At 44.1% G+C, this 17,019-nt stretch overlaps 1 protein-coding gene across 2 annotated transcripts; it reads left to right on the forward strand.

Moving 5' to 3' along the window:
* The first annotated feature begins 2,605 nt into the window (after nt 1-2,605).
* Nucleotides 2,606-14,476, forward strand: LOC144603643 (uncharacterized). 2 transcript variants are annotated; one of them, XM_078417190.1, is made up of 7 exons: nt 2,646-2,875; nt 7,386-7,423; nt 9,570-9,772; nt 10,961-11,033; nt 12,070-12,160; nt 13,158-13,255; nt 13,813-14,476. In XM_078417190.1, exons 1-7 carry the CDS (start codon nt 2,760-2,762, stop codon nt 14,091-14,093), a joined length of 900 nt encoding a protein of 299 aa, XP_078273316.1. In that variant the 5' UTR covers nt 2,646-2,759; the 3' UTR covers nt 14,094-14,476. The 2 variants fall into 2 exon arrangements, with proteins under 2 accessions (XP_078273315.1, XP_078273316.1); XM_078417189.1 differs by lacking the exon at nt 7,386-7,423 and having other exon boundaries at nt 2,606-2,875.
* The last annotated feature ends 2,543 nt before the right edge of the window (nt 14,477-17,019 follow it).

The raw sequence follows: 17,019 nt of genomic DNA on the forward strand, positions 1-17,019 counted from the left end.
GGTGGGAGAGTGAGGAGAGAAGACACGCAGAAACATCCCATTTCCACCTGGCAGAAGATGCCAGCAGCCACCATATCCCAACCTGAAGCACTACCCACCCATGTTCTCCCGAGATGCTGCCTGACCCGCTGAGTTACTCCAGCACTTTGTGTCTTCTTCATATTTTTAGGATTTCTCTTTGGCACAAAGACCGCAGATAACTTTCTGCAGTGTTCTTACAACTCTTTCTACTTTATAATTTCCACAGCTGTGGCTTTGCAACGTTGTAACCTCAGTCGATTGCAAATGTCCTGATGTCCTGATGTTATCACTGTCAACACTCCACCCCAGTGTTTGCATAACTCTGAACACCATGACTAAGGTTTGCAATACAGATTCTCCTCAATTTACGATCACCCAACCTACAGATGGCTCCGTGCATACGATATAGCCTTTGGGAGATTGGCAGGAAGGATGGATATGGTGGCTGCTTAGTTTATTTGAAATGTTGGTAATGGGTCTTCCTGCAAGTTGTATTTCCAGAACAGGTTAAGGCCTAAAGCAGCCCAACACTAGAGGGCATAGCTATAAGATGAGGGGGAAGGTTTAATGGAGATGTGCGGGCCAAGTTTTTTTTTCACACAGAGAGTGGTGAATACCTGGAATGTGTTGCCAGAGGTGGTGGTGGAGGCAGACACAATTGTAGGGTTTAAAAGAGGCTTTCAGATAGGTATGTGGAAGTGCAGGGAATAGAGGGATTTCGATCTTGTACAAGCAATGGGACCAGTTTACCTTGGCATCATGTTTGTCACAACCTTTGATCTTATGCTGTTCTGTTCTGTTTTTTAATCAGTAATAAATAACTCAATAACAAAACTTTTGCTCATGTTTCCAACATCTGCAGTTTCTGGATAGGTGACGTTTCAGGTTGAGACCCTTCTTCAGACTGATCCTGACCCAAAAGATCACCTTTAGCCCTAAGATTTAGCTCTTAGGGCTAAAGGAATCAAGGGATATCGGGAGAAAGCAGGAACAGTACTGATTGTAGATGATCAGCCATGATCATATTGAAAGGCGGTGCTGGCTCGAAGGGCCGAATGGCCTCCTCCTGCTATTTTTCTATGTTTCTATCCATGTTCTCCAGGGATGTTCCCTGACCCGCTAAGTTACTTTGTGTCTCTTTTTTTGCAAAAATCAGCATCTGCAGTTCCTTGTGCCTCAACCTCACTCTTCGATCAGTTACAACCATCATAGTCTTTCTAATTGAATCATGAAGGTGATACAATTAGCTGAATGAGTGAGCGAGAATATGATAGATAAAATATAATGTGGAAACATGTGAAGCCATTCACTTGATTACATATAACTGAAAAACAGAGTATTTGTTATGGTGGTGAGAGATTGGGTAGTGTTGATGTTCAGGCCGACCCAAGATTGCTCATACACAAGTCACTGAAGACCAACACCTGATTAGAGGGAGGGGGCCAAGTGACATATTGTGTTTGTAAGAAATATATTTAATTGAAGGAGTAAGAAGTCTTATTGCAATTGCTTAAGGGTATGTTGAGACAACATGGAATATTGTGTGTTGCTTTGGTCTCTTTACCTGAGAAAGGACAGTATTCAAATGAAATCATTTTATATCCAGCATCGGTCATGATCTGGAAACATTCCCACTGCAGCACAATATATAAGAAAATAACTGCAGATGCTGGTACAAATCGATTTATTCACAAAATGCTGGAGTAACTCAGCAGGTCAGGCAGCATCTCGGGAGAGAAGGAATGGGTGACGTTTCGGGTCGAGACCCTTCTTCAGACTGATGTCGGGGGTGGGACAAAGGAAGGATATAGGTGGAGACAGGAAGATAGAGGGAGATCTGGGAAGGAGGAGGGGAAGGGAGGGACAGAGGAGCTATCTGAAGTTGGAGAAGTCAACGTTCATACCACCGGGCCGCAAACTGCCCAGGCGAAATATGAGGTGCTGCTCCTCCAATTTCCGGCGGGCCTCACTATGGCACTGGAGGAGGCCCATGACAGAGAGGTCAGACTGGGAATGGGAGGGGGAGTTGAAGTGCTGGGCCACCGGGAGATCAGTGGCGTTAATGCGGACCGAGCGCAGGTGTTCAGCGAAGCGATCGCCGAGCCTGCGCTTGGTTTCGCCGATATAGATGAGTTAAGCACAAAGCTGTATATACAGCACAAAGCAGCTCAGAATGTCTTGACTTTGGTTAAGACAGTGGATGTAAAAGGCGAGAAACGAGGAACTGCAGATGTTGATTCACAATATAAAAGAGACAAAGTGCTGGAGTAACTCAGCGGGTCAGGCAGCATCTCTCCAGATCAATGTGGAAACAAGGAACTGCAGGTGCTGGTTTACAAAAGAGGACTCAAAATTAATGGAAAAAAGGTCCCAACCCAAAACACGACCTATCCATTTTCTCCAGAGATGCTGCCTGACCTGCTGAGTTACTCCAGCACTTTGTGTCTATGATATAAACTAGCATCTGCAGTCCTTTGTTTCTATCACCAATCCATGTTCTCTTGCGATGCTGCCTGACCTGCTGAGTTTCTCATGCACTGTGTGTCCTCTCTGGAGATCGAGGCGTTCGCGTTTCGAAACTGCTGGTACGGCGCGGGCTTCTCCCCTTCCGTAGGGCAGGCGGCGCCGAGGAACTGGTGCCGAGCGGCGGCCTCTCTCCGTACGCAAGGCCGAGGCTGTGTCCGCGGCCTAGTCGCCCGCATGGCCATTGCCATGGCGCAGCAAACAGCGCTGGCCGTATGCCTCTTCATCTGTGCATTTGTGGTGGTGCCGAGGATTCTGCTGGGGTCGGGCGGAAGGAAGGAGGAGGAGGCGGCGGCGGCGCGGTTGTCGGGAGCGGGACACCGGCGCCCAGGTAGAGGAGGGCGGGGTGAGGGGAGCCCCTGACCCGGGGAGAGAGTGGGTGCCCAGGGAGGAGAGGGGTTGCCCGGGAAAAGGGGAACCCCCGGCCTTGGGAGCGAGGGAAGCCCCTGGGGGAGAGGGAAGCCTTGACCCAGGGAGAGGGCCGGCCCAGGGAAGCACTTGTCAATGGACACCCAGGTGTGCAGGGCTGATGCTGTGTTTGAGACCTAATCGAAGTATCTAAAATTATGAGGCATAAATGGGGCAGACAGCCAGAACTATATTGTTTCTTATTTATTGAACTTTTAATTTTTTTGTTTGTGTATTAATTATTGAGTAATGTGTTTACAAACAAGTTTCTTTTGCAAGTAAGAATTTAATTGTTCTGTTTTCGGTACGTATGACAATAAAACACTCTTGGCTCTTAGTCTTAACCCTTTTCCTACGGTGAAGATGTCAAAGACAAGAAGGCATAGCTTTAAGGTGAGAGGGACAAATATTAAAGGAGAGGTATGGGGGACGTTTTTTTTACACAGAGGGTGGTGGGTGCCTAGAATGCGTTGCCATCAGCCAGCATCATCAAGGACCTACACTACCCTGGCCACGCTCTCATTTGAGGTGTTTAATGTTGAGATGAGATGAAATGTTACTTGGAGGATTGTGAATCTTTGGAATTCTCTCTACGCAGATAGCAGTGGAAACGGAGTTTTTTTTAATATCAAAAAATACTTTATTCAAGTAATAAATATCACTTACAAAACATCTTTTTTAACAAGCCCATCCGACATTTCCGGAGGTTACACATTCGATACAGGCATTCACTTAGACATTTACTTACATTTACAGACATTAACCCAGTATCCCTTATTTGGAGGGGCGTCTCCACCACACACTGCCCCCCATGTCCCTCAGCACATACTCCTGCAGTCTGCAGCGAGCCAGTCAGCAACATTCCTTGACGGACATCTCGCTCCGCTGGGAGGCCAACAAAGCTCGGGCAGACCAAAGAGCGTCTTTCACCGAGTTGATGACCTTCCAGCAGCACTCGATGTCGGTCTCCGAATGCGTCCCTGGGAACAGTCCGTAGATCACAGAGTCCTCTGTGACGGAGCTGCTCGGAATGAATCGTGACAGGGACCCCTGCAGACCTCTCCAGACTCTCTTTGCAAATCCACACTCTGTGAAGAGGTGGGCCACCGTCTCCTCTCCGTAGCAGCCGTCCCAAAGGCAGCGTGTGCCGGTAGTGAGGTTCCGGCGGTGCAGGAAGGATCTGACTGAGAGGGCTCCCCTCACCGCCAGCCAAGCCAGGTCTTGGTGCTTGTTGGTTAGTTCTGGCGATGAGGCATTTTGCCAGACAAGCTGAGCAGTCTGCTCTGGGAACCACGCCACAGGATCCATGGAGTCATTCCCCTGCAGTGCTTGCAGGACGTTCCGTGCTGACCACTGCCCGATGGACTTGTGGTCAAATGTGTTGGTCCGGAAAAACCTTTCCACGAACGACAGATGGTGCGGCAATGTCCAGCTGACTGGCACATTGCGTGGCATCTGCGCCAGGCCCATCCTTCGCAACACCGGGGACAGGTAGAACCTCAGCAGGTAGTGGCACTTGGTGCCCACGTGCCTTGGCTCTATGCTCCGCCTGATGCAGCCACACATGAAGGTGGCCATCAGGATGAGGGCGACGTTGGGCACGCTTTTACCCCCGTTTTCTGCCGACTTGTGCATTGTGGCTCGTCGCACCCGGTCCATCGCCGACCCCCAGATGAAGTGGAAGACGGCCCGGGTGATACCCCTGGCGTAGGAGGGAGGGACGGGCCACATTTGCGCCGTACAGCAGCCCCGAGAGCACCTCACACCTGATGACCAGATTTTTCCCCGTGATGGAGAGGGAGCGCTGCTTCCACAGCTCCAGCTTCTTCCCCACCCTGGCTATCCGCTCCAGCCAATTCTTGTTACACGCCTCAGCCTTCCCGAACCAGATCCCCAGCACCTTCAAGAAGTCAGGCTTGATGGTGAAGGGGATGGAAGATCGGTCGGGCCAGTTGCCAAAGAGCATGGCCTCGCTCTTCCTGCGGTTTACCCTGGCCCCCGTGGCCAACTCAAACTGGTCGCAGACGCTGATCAGTCTGCGGACCGACCCTGGATCCGAGCAGAAGATGGCGACATCGTCCATGTACCGGGAGGCCTTGACCTGAGTGCCCCCACTGCCTGGCAATGTCACTCCTCTTATGCTCGCATCCTTCCTGATGGATTCGGCAAAGGGCTCAATGCAACAGACGAACAAGACAGGGGAGAGAGGACAACTCTGCCTGACTCCAGACCTGACGGGGAAGCTGTCTGATTCCCACCCATTGATTTGGACTGCACTACAGATATCGGTGTAGAGCAGTTGTATCCACTTCCTGATTCCCTCCCCAAAGCCCATTTTGGAGAGCACGTCCCTCATGTACTGTGGAAACGGAGTTGGCGTGTTCATTCACAGTTTTGAACCGTTTGTTCACGGTACAGAAGTTTGAAAACACACATCTTCAGATTCAGGGACAGTTTCTTCTCAGCTGTTATGAGGCAGCTGAACAATCCTATCACCAACTAGAGATAGGTCCTGATCTACCATCTACCTCATTGGAGACCCTCGGACTATGTTTACTGGACTTTATCTTGCTTTATTCCCTTTATCCTGTATCTTTACACTGTGGACAGCTTGATTGTAATCATGTATAGTGTTTCCGCTGACAGGATAGCACACATCAAAAAAGCTGTTCAGTGTACCTCAGTATGCGTGACAATAAACTAAATTAAACTTTAGATTTTTCAACATTTAAGGGAATCAAGAGATACGAGGGTGGTGCAGGAAAATGGTGCTGTATAATGAACCATAATCAATGAATAACGAAGCAGGCTGAATGGCCTTTTCTCCTACCCCTTGAGCTTTACATGTTCCCCTTTGACCTGGATATAACAAGCATAATGGATCCTGGGGCTCATGGAGCCATGCAGCACATGAGTACAAAATTATGGTGAACCTTTACAAAATACTGCTTGGCCACTTTTGGAATTTAGTTTCCAGTTCTGGACACCACAGTTTAGAAAAAAAATATGAAGGCTTTTGAGAGTATTTGAAAGTGATTTTACTAAGTTGGACTGCTTCTGATTTGTAAGCTAACTGTGATTCTGGAAAGGTGAAAATGTTTCATTTGAAAGATGGCACCCTGGATCCAACACTACCTTAGTACCTTAACCAGAATGATGCAATGATTAGGTGGTATTACCCACATGGAGAGGGTGGACAGGCTTGGATTGTTTTCTCTGAAACGCTGGAGGTTGCGGGGAGACTTGATGGAAGTACATAAAATTATGAGAGGCACAGAATAGGGTAGACAATAAGAATGCTTTTCCCAAGATGGAAAAATCAAATACCAGAAGGCATAGTTTTAAGGTGAGAGGGGCAAGTTTATGGGAAATGTGTGCGACAAGATTATTTTGACAGAGAGGGTGATGAGTGTCTGGAATATGCTGCTGGGGGCAGTGGTTGAAGCAAATAAGTTGGTTGCATTTAAAAGACTTGGATAGGCACCTGGAGTTTAGTTTATTGTCACGTGTCGTGAGGTACAGTGATAAAACTTTTTTGTTACGTGCTTTCCAGTCAGTGGAAAGACTATATATGATTACAATCAAGTTCAATTAAAGATAGTCTGAAGAAATGGAGGGATATTGGTTATGTGCAGGTAGATAAGTGATGGTCTTGGTATGATATTCAACGCAGATGTTGTGGGACGAAGAGCCTGTTCTTGTGCTGTACTGTTCTATGCTCCGTGTAATGCACTGAAGGTTTATGTGCATATGTTTCTGGATTGGGGTTGAAACTCTTGGCCTTGTGACTTAGGTGTTTAGATTACAGTTCAGAAACAGGCCCTTCGGCCCACCAAGTCCGCGCGACCTGCGATCCCTGTGCACAATATCCTACAAAGTAGGTACAATTTGCAATCTTATTTGCAATCTTTACTGAAGCCAATTAACCAACAAACCTGTACATCTTTGGTGTTTGGGAAGAAACCGGAGCACCCGGGGAAAACCCATGCGGTCACAGGGAGAATGTACAAACTCCGTAAGGACAGCACCCGTAGTCAGGATCGAACCCGGGTCTCTGGCGCTGTAGGGCAGCAACACTACCGCTGCGCCACCATGCCACCCCAAAGTGGGACTTGGAAAAAACCATTGAGATACAGCTGATGGCCTATAGCATTCACATGAGGTAGCAAGTAAAGTTGTCTCAACCTATGGTCTGTCATTCCACCCATGAGTCAAGGAAATATCTTTGTAAGCATTGTCACTGGTAATTATAGTTTATGTTAACAAAATCAATTATTTAGTTTGCAGACAGCTTCACTGAAACATGTTGTGAAACTTATGTAGGTCCTTTCTTACTATCAACCTGTTTTAATTTTTTTAGCCTCTATATTTTGTCTTCTCTCCATCATCTAGCTCCTTTTCTATACCAAAGGTGCATTTTATTCCTTTTTTAGGCTTCATTTCTTCTGGCTAAAGTTCGTAACATTGTTTGGTGAGTGAAGAGTTAATTCAAACAAATCTTCCAATAAAGTTGTAGGATTGTTTTCAATGACCAGTAATTGTCATAGCATTTACCATCACAAATTATGAGGTGCCATCTGGGACTCCATCGCTGCTCCCACCCTATGGAATTCACTACCCCAAACCGTCAGAGACTCCTCCACACTCACCACATTCAAAACATCACTGAAGTCTCACCTGTTCAGTACTGCCTTCAACCACTGAAGGTCACCTCACCTTCTGTCTCCTTTCTCTGTTCGTTTACTTATTTATCTATTTATTCACTTCCCTATGTTCTCTAAATCCCTGTAAAGCGTCTTTGAGTATATGAAAAGCGCTATATAAATGTAATGCATTATTATTATTATTATTATTATTATTATAATGTTAGAATTGGATGGGAAGGAATATGAGGCTCTACCAATCTTTGCCTTTTAAATTCAGAAAGCAGATGGCTGCAGGTGAACTTGTATCCTCCTTTATGTCAAGTATGACAATCTGGGAGAGTTCTCGGTTATCTTTTAAATTTAGCACGTAATTTCTGTAGGTGGTATGGCAGCTCAAGCCAACTCGTGCTGGCAAATGATAAGTATAATTGCAATAGTAATTGCCCTTGTATTAGGCAAGTACCGTAGGGAAAAATAAAAGCATCTCACAGATGTGAAATGAACCGAGTGATAGGTTCTCTGATTTAGGTTGAGTACCTCTGGTCGGGCCTTGTGTGGGATAATTGGGAATTTATGTGGATCCTCTGATTTCAGAACCGTTGGAATTTACAGTGGATCCATGTAAGTTGTAGGTTTTCCCAGGAAAAAAAATCTGCCCTCAATCACATTTTTCTGCCCTTTCCCTAAAGCTTTGGAGTTTTCTCTTTTAAAATATTTATCCACTTACTTTTTCAATGCTATTGTGGATTTTGCTGTCAGCTCTGTTCTTGCCTTCTCTGCATGAATAAACCTCTGCATAAATTATATTGTTCCCTCATCCCTCTTTCTTATTTTGACAGTGATGGTAAATATGAGATTTATAGTTATCGACCTGCCAGCCAATGATAAAGGTTTACAGCGCAAAACATCGTGCAATTTTGTACTTTTACAATAAAGTGTAAGAAGGCTACTTTTGATGCAGCGAGCCATTTTAAGAGGCAAACGTTCTCTGAACCTTCCCATATTGTGTTTTATATAATTATTGCATACTTGGTATAGCTTGTTCTGTGCTTCATATTATGGAATAGACAATAGACAATAGGTGCAGGAGTAGGCCATTCAGCCCTTCGAGCCAGCACCGCCATTCAATGCGATCATGGCTGATCACTCTCAATCAGTACCCCGTTCCTGCCTTCTCCCCATACCCCCTCACTCCGCTATCCTTAAGAGCTCTATCCAGCTCTCTCTTGAAAGCATCCAACGAACTGGCCTCCACTGCCTTCTGAGGCAGAGAATTCCACACCTTCACCACTCTCTGACTGAAAAAGTTCTTCCTCATCTCCGTTCTAAATGGCCTACCCCTTATTCTTAAACTGTGGCCCCTTGTTCTGGACTCCCCCAACATTGGGAACATGTTTCCTGCCTCTAATGTGTCCAATCCCCTAATTATCTTATATGTTTCAATAAGATCCCCCCTCATCCTTCTAAATTCCAGTGTATACAAGCCTAATTGCTCCAGCCTTTCAACATACGACAGTCCCGCCTTTCCGGGAATTAACCTAGTGAACCTACGCTGCACGCCCTCAATAGCAAGAATATCCTTCCTCAAATTTGGAGACCAAAACTGCACACAGTACTCCAGGTGCAGTCTCACCAGGGCCCGGTACAACTGTAGAAGGACCTCTTTGCTCCTATACTCAACTCCTCTTGTTATGAAGGCCAACATTCCATTGGCTTTCTTCACTGCCTGCTGTACCTGCATGCTTCCTTTCAGTGACTGATGCACTAGGACACCCAGATCTCGTTGAACATCCCCTCTTCTTAACTTGACACCATTCAGATAATAATCTGCCTTTCTATTCTTACTTCCAAAGTGAATAACCTCACACTTATCTACATTAAACTGCATCTGCCATGTATCCGCCCACTCACACAATACTGGATAAAGATGATCATTTATTGTTAAATTCCTTCATTTGACTGATGTTGCAGGCTCTGGAAGAGGCCAGCCAGCGTACTCAAGCTCTGAATCAAATGGCCCCAAAGGACAACCTAATCTCAGGACGCAGCAAGCGAGAAATCAAAAAGAAGCAAATGGTGAAAAGACTCAAGGCCGAAGCAAAGGATTTATTTTCCAGTTCTTACCACTTTACGCAATAGGGATTGGTGCATATGCTGTTTACAAACTCATGCAAGTACGTGAATCACTAGTACTTTGGAGTGCTTACCTTTGTAGACATAACCTGCAGCTCACAAAGCCATGCTGATAATCTCTAACTAGCCCACTCTCTTCCTGCAATCTCCTCTTTTGCGCCTTAATAACCTGGGAATCAAGTTTAGTTTAGAGAAACAGTGCGAAAACAAGCACTTCGGCTCACCAAATCCGTGCCGACCAGCGATCCCCGATCGCTAGCACTATCCTACGTATTAGGGACAATTTAAAAAAAAATTCCGAAGCCAAATTAACCTGTCTTTGGAGTGGGTGGAAACTGGAGCACCCAGTGAAAACTCACAAGGTCACCAGGAGAACGTACAATCTTTGTACAGACAGCACCCGTAGTGAGGATTGAACCCGGGTCTCTGGTGCTGTAATGCAGCAACTCAACCGCTGCACCACTGTGCCGCCCAAAGGTTAATCATTTGCTCGTGATATCATTTGGGAAATAGTGGTTGACCCAGATATCAGGAGGACTCCTCTTCAAAAGGTGCATTGGGCCTTTTGAATTTAGATGTGTGAAACTTTGCATGAGATTTCATCTAAAAGAATGTTGTGCTGAAACTGTCAGATACAAGGCATTGTAGATGCTGGAAACTTGAGTAAAACACAAAGTGCTGAAGTAACTCAGTGGATAAGTCAGAATCTGTGGAGGACATGGATAGGTAACGCTTCGGGTCAGGACACTTCTTCGGACTTCGGAAATGCCGCCTATGCATGTCCTCCAGAGATGCTGCCTGACCCGCTGAGTTACTTCAGTATTTTGTGTAAGAAGGAACTGCAGATGCCGGTTTAAACCGAAGATAGACGCAAAAAGCTGGAGTAACTCAGCGAGGTAGGCAGCATCTCTGGAGAGAAGGAATGGGTGACGTTTCGGGTCAAGACCCCTCGTCTGAAGAAGTGTCTCGACCCGAAACGTCACCCATTCCTTCTCTCAAGAGATGCCGCGTGTCCCACTGAGTTACTCCAGCTGTTTGCATCTAGCTACTTCAGTATTTTGTCAGCTCGGATTATGGTTTAGTCCTTGATAATTCATGTATGTTTTACAGATAATGAAATCTAGAATATACTGCTTCGGAAAATCAAAAACCTGTTGTTTTGTTTCCAAATCGATTTTTTTTAGAGCTACTTCCTACTACTGTTTGATTTTATTTTCTTGCATTTTCAGTTAAAGTTCAATGAAAAAGAAAAACTAACCAAAGAAAAAAAGAAGCGGGTTGAAGTTGAAAAGAAAAATACAGGTACATGTTTTTTTAATTATTAATGCTGATAATTCTATATTTTTGCAGTAAGTAAATGTGCCATATGTTAACCAAAGTGTGCAACTTTAACTAAAGTGGGAAAAGGCTGTGATAAATAATAATTGCAGATGTACAGAAATACTTTCGGCATTCAGATTTTCCATGTCGCATATTTCTGATTTGGATATGTTTCACATTTTATCACATTAAGTAGAATACTGGAACTTTCTATCTAAGAGCACTAAAAGCAGGAGTATGTACTGAAATTTAAATGATTACTTTTGAAGGGGTGCATCAAATACATGATTATTCTTGACTTTATTGTAAAGGAGGTGAAAATGGTCCTGTGCGTGTTCTGGATTTTGGTCTTATTTGGGAGTACCGTCATAATCGGGACTACAGTGGTTCAAATTGAAAGCCACTTAACACCACTTGGAGGATAATACGTGCTATCCTGTCTAGTGAATGTGTATCGCAAGAATTAAGACTTTTGGGGAAGAAGGTTGAAAATCTTTTAAAGCTGCACTGAAGCGTAATTTTTTCATGCTGCACTGAATCGTTGAAGATGATGCACAATCTTCAGATAGAGTACGGTAGGTTAATTGGCCTCTAAATTGCCCCCAGTAAGTAGTGAGTGGATAGGAAAGTGGGAAAACATAGTACTAGTATATGGGTGATCGGTGATCGGTGTGGGCTGAATGACCTGTTTCCGAGATGTATCTCTAAATTAAACTAAGAGCACCAATGCTTGACACATCTTGCAACGAGAGTGCTTCCAAGACAGCCAAGAGTGGAGACACAAAGAACTGCAGATGCTGGAAATTTGCGTAGAACTCAGTGCTGAATTAACTCAGCGGGTCAGGCATAATCTTTGGAGGATATGGCTAGGCAACGTTTTGGGTTGGAACCCTTTAGGCTGCCTGACCCGTTGAGTTACTTCAGCACTTTATGTTCTATGCAGAGCTAAGATTGATACATAAAATAATATTTGGACTTCGGAGAAATCTAGGCAATTAGGAATTTTGTTTTGTTCTAGAAAATCAGCTTTCTGAGCTGGAGATGCGTTTGGCACAGACTGAGAAAATGCTGGCCTTGTTAGTAAAAGAGTTAGATCCACTAACCAACAGGTAAGTGCTGCAATTTCTCTTTTTTTGTTTGTTTGATTGTGATATTTTAATCTTGGTAAATTTGCTCTTTGTCTAACCAGTGTAATTGCACATATTAATTTATCCGCGAATGTGCCAGTCGGAAGAAGGGTTCCAACGACAAAACGTCACCTATCCATATTCTCCAGAGATGCTGCCTCACCTGCTAAATTACTCCACCACTTTGTGTCCTTTTGTGTAAACCAGTATCTGCAGTCCTTGTTTTTACAATGTGCTGGTCCTGATTTTTTCCCCCCCCGCTTCTACCAGTGTTAATGATAATTAGTGGGCAGATGCCTCGACCTCATTCATGAACAGTAACTTAGGTACTGTCTCTGGAGAGCTTTGTTGTGGTTCAGCCTGAGGAGGAGCATGGCAGTACTACCATAACCTGAGACTTATGTCTTTAACTGCACTAGTTCATAATGTAAAAGTAGTTGTCCGATTTATTCCACCAGCGTTGCACTGAAGGAACATGTCTGCCTGAATTTTATAGATCCCTATCAGGTTTCCTCACAACCTCCCTAAAGACCTGATAGAAGAATATGTGATTATAGGAGGTTTAGATGGGTAGACAATCAAAACTTTTTTTCCCCAGGATGAAAAAAAACAAATACCAGAGGGCAAAGTTTCATTATGAGTGGTGCAAAGTTTAATGGTGATGTGCGGGGCAATTTTTTTTTTACACGGAGGGTGGCAAGTGCTGGAACTTGCTGCTGGGAGTAGTGGAGGAGGCAGATACGATAGAGGCATTTAGGAGACTTTGGGATAGGCACATAGATTTGCAGGGAATGAAGGGATATTGATCATGTGCAGGCAGAGCAGATTTGGTCTTGGCGTCATGTTTGGCATAGACATTGTAGGCCGAATGGCCTATTCTTGTGCTGTACTCTTCAATGCTCTGTATTCTATGTAAGTACATTTTGCCCTGCTTAAGTATATGAGCTCAGTTGTATTTATTGTTTTGCATTTACTACAGTGTCAACGCTGTTGCTTCTGGGCAGAAGAATGAAATCATGACCCAACTTCAACAAATGAGAAAACTGATAAATAAGAGGAAGGCACCTGATGTTGATGGTAAAAGTATTAGTGTAAAGGTCTTGAGAATTTGCAGTAGTGAAAATCACTTTAAAGTACGCCACCAGCATCTTTACTATGGTATAGTTTGTAGTCCTTAAAACCCTAGTCATTAAACCCACCTTTTTGACCAAATACCTTTTTAAAATGATCAGTATCAAATTTAAGCTGATTACTCTCCTGTAAAACTCTTTGAGGGATTTCTAAAATATAAAAATTGCCATATATATATATAATTTGTTACCAGTGCATAATGTTAATCAGACAATTTGTTTTCTTTTCTGAAAGAGAAGTGAAATATTGAAAATCTAGAAATTATATTATACTGCATAAATGTTATCAATTAAATATAAATGTAATGTTTTAACCAGAGCATAATGTTAATCAGATCATTTTTCTTTTTTGAAGCTGAAGGTGTGAAAAATGGGAAATTTAGAACATAAATTAAACATTTTATAAAAAAACACATTTTCTCTTGAGATATGATGATTTTGGAAGTTTTATATAATTAATACATTTCCAGTTCAGAATTTTAATAGAAACATTTTCTTTACCAGATGATCTTCTTTCTATCACTGAGAATTTCAAAGGATATATCCAGAGCGCTGAGGAAAATTCACAGTTGTCGGAAGAACTTGCCTTTCCAGATAGTGAGGAAGATTCACTGGAGGATATTGATTCGATAAATAGTAAAGCATTTCTTCATGAGACTGAGTCTGTGGACAGCAGCTCCATAGAGGACTCTGAGGGGGACTTTGAATCGCTGGGGAATTTGCCAGAAACCCGTGGGATCATGGAGTTGAGAAAACGCAACAAACTGAACGAGTTTTCAAACTGAATTGCTGAGGGTCTCCCTTCCATATCACTGGTTCATTTTGGTTGGTATCATTCGGGTTTGCATGGTTGATGCATCATTACTTAAACACACACTCGAGTAGCACAAACTTTATTGTCTCTGCTATATACACAAAACTGTAGACATGTTTATTGTAACTAGCATCCTTATTTCTTTTTTCGGGGATACTGATGTTTACATTATCTATATACTAAAACTCGTTTGATATCTTGTTTGTGGCTGAACTTCAGCCAAAACGGAACACGATAGCGCGACAATTTTAGGCCCACCTTACTCACCGTTGTCACTTTAGTGATAATGCAAGTAGTTTTATTGAAATCGGTGTTATATTTTTAAAATTATTCACAATTTTAAGTTTAAAAGTAGGGGAGGGGGAGGGGAGGAGGGAGGGATGGGCGAAGGTGGGAGTGGGGGAGAAGGGAGAGGGGAGGGGGGGTTGAGGAGAGAGGGGGGGGAATAGGGTGCTGCACCAATGCAGGAGAGGTTTGGGCCCAACAGGTCCACTTGGTCTAGTTATATATAAAATTCACCAATGAACATTTGTGGTCCTTCATTAATTAGTCCATCCAATAAAAGTGAGAATCCATTTAATTACTTCAACATAATTTTATAATTAATTTACCATTTGTACATTCAAACTCATAAATGGCACTAGATAGGGAAGATGAGCTGTTAACTTGTGGAGGGCGCGAATCAGGGGCCATAGATGTATGATCATTGGAGTGCTGGAGCAGCTTGGCGAGTTGAGCAGCATCTCTGGAGAACACGGATAGGTGATGTTTCGGGTTGGGACTCTTCAGACTTGAAACTTCGCCTTCTCCAGAGAAGCTGCTTAATCTGCTGAGCTACTCCAGCACTTTGTGTCTTCCTTTAATAACCAGCATCTGCAGTTCCTTGTTTCTATAAAATTGTTGGTGTTAGATTTAAAGGAGAGTTGGCAAAAAAAACCCAAAATAACCCAAAGAGTGGAAAGGTCTGGGACTGATTGCCTAAAAGACAGGAACAGGAGTAGACCACTCGGCTCTTCAAGCCTGCCCCACAATTCAATAAGATCATGATTGATCAACACTGGCCTGAACTCCTCTCCTGTGCAAGTTCCTCATAACCTTCAATTTTTCAATCTTTCAAATATTTATCTATCTTAACCTTCACCATTCACTGGGTTGTGCCATACATGGCAGCCTCGCCCACAGCCTGTCTCGTCTTTTTCTTCTTTTGCTGTTTTGGTCTGTGTTTACTTGTATGTTTTCATCGTATCCCCGTCTGCACTACGGCTGTAACATCTTGGAGCTGTTAGGGATCGACTGCGGGAGCTCCAACCGCATGATTTTCAACCGCCCCGCTCACGGGCGTTTCGATCACCCCCGATGCGGGAGCGTCGATCGCCCCGACTGCGGAAGTTTCGATTGCCCCGACCATGGGAGAAAACGAGGAAAGAAGTTATTTGCTTTCCATCACAGTGGGGAATGTGAAGTCGCCGAAAAAACAAGATGGACGTGCTGCCTGCATTTGTGAGGACACGGAGGGAGTGCCGTGAGTGCAGTGATCTGAGTGTTTTGCGGGGACATGGCTCCACGAGGACATCCCGGAGTCTAGTGCGAGTGTGGGCGGCTTTCTGACTGTTCGGGCGGACAGGGACTGCAGAGAGAGTGACAGCGGTCAGTACAACTCTGCTCACAACATGGTGAAGGAGCGTGTGTGTGGCACGGACATTGAACTGATGGCTGTGGGTCTCGGCTTATGCTGTGCGTCCTGGGGATTCTCACACGCTGTTTAAGTCTATTTTTAAATTTTATGTGGTTATGTATCTTGTTGCTTTTTTGTATGACTGTTGGCAAATCAAATTCCTTGTATGTATGCATACTTGGTTAACAAATTAATTACAATTAAATATTTAAGATGATCCAGCCATCCAGAAATGTCTACATGCTCTGTTTAAATGACCGGCCCCTTATTTTCTAGCTATGATCATTTGTTTGTGATCTCCCTCGCATGGAAACATCCCAGCATCAACCTGTTAAGCCTTCTTGAGTTTGTAAATGTTTGAATAAGATCACACATTCTTCTAATCTGTAAAGTATAGACCCAAGCTGTCCAGACACTCTCGATAGGACAGCCCTCGCATAAGAATTCTCTGCCTCAGAGGGCAGTGGAGGCCAGTTCGTTGGATGCTTTCAAGAGAGAGCTGGATAGAGCTCTTAAGGATAGCGGAGTGAGGGGGTATGGGGAGAAGGCAGGAACGGGGTACTGATTGAGAGTGATCAGCCATGATCGCATTGAATGGCGGTGCTGGCTCGAAGGGCTGAATGGCCTACTCCTGCACCTATTGTCTATTGTCTATTGTCTAAGACCGAGGATCAGAATTAGGCTATTCGGCGCATTGTTTGTTCCGCCAATCAATCATGGCTGGTCTATTTTTCCCTTTCAACCCCTTTCTCCTGCTTATTTCCCTGTAACCTTTGACATCCCATGAATTAGCTTAGTGACCCCCTTTGGATTGCCACCAATGCTACTGTATCCTTTTACAGGTAAAGATAAACATTTCTGTGCCATATTCCAGGTGTGGCCTCGCCAACAAGAGGACCTGTGCTACACTCTATTATCATATTTTACTATATGGTATTTTTGCATGCCTTAAGTTATACTTGTTATAAGATCATAAGACACAGGAGCAGAATTAGGCCACTCAATCGTGGCTGATCTATTTTGCCCTCTCAACCCCATCTTCTGCCTTCACCCCATAATGTTTGACATCCTTACTGATTAATTTTGATTCAGTTTTAAATCCTGTTTTTTTTCCCCTCTATGGCCTGCCCAGTGTCGTTTTATTTGTTGCTATTAAGTAACCCATGTTTGGCACATTATCATTTAAGTATGTTAATCATTGCAAACAAAACCACCATGCTCT

This window comes from Rhinoraja longicauda, chromosome 20, assembly GCF_053455715.1.
Source record: "Rhinoraja longicauda isolate Sanriku21f chromosome 20, sRhiLon1.1, whole genome shotgun sequence".
In the NCBI taxonomy this organism is placed as follows: Eukaryota; Metazoa; Chordata; class Chondrichthyes; order Rajiformes; family Arhynchobatidae; genus Rhinoraja; species Rhinoraja longicauda.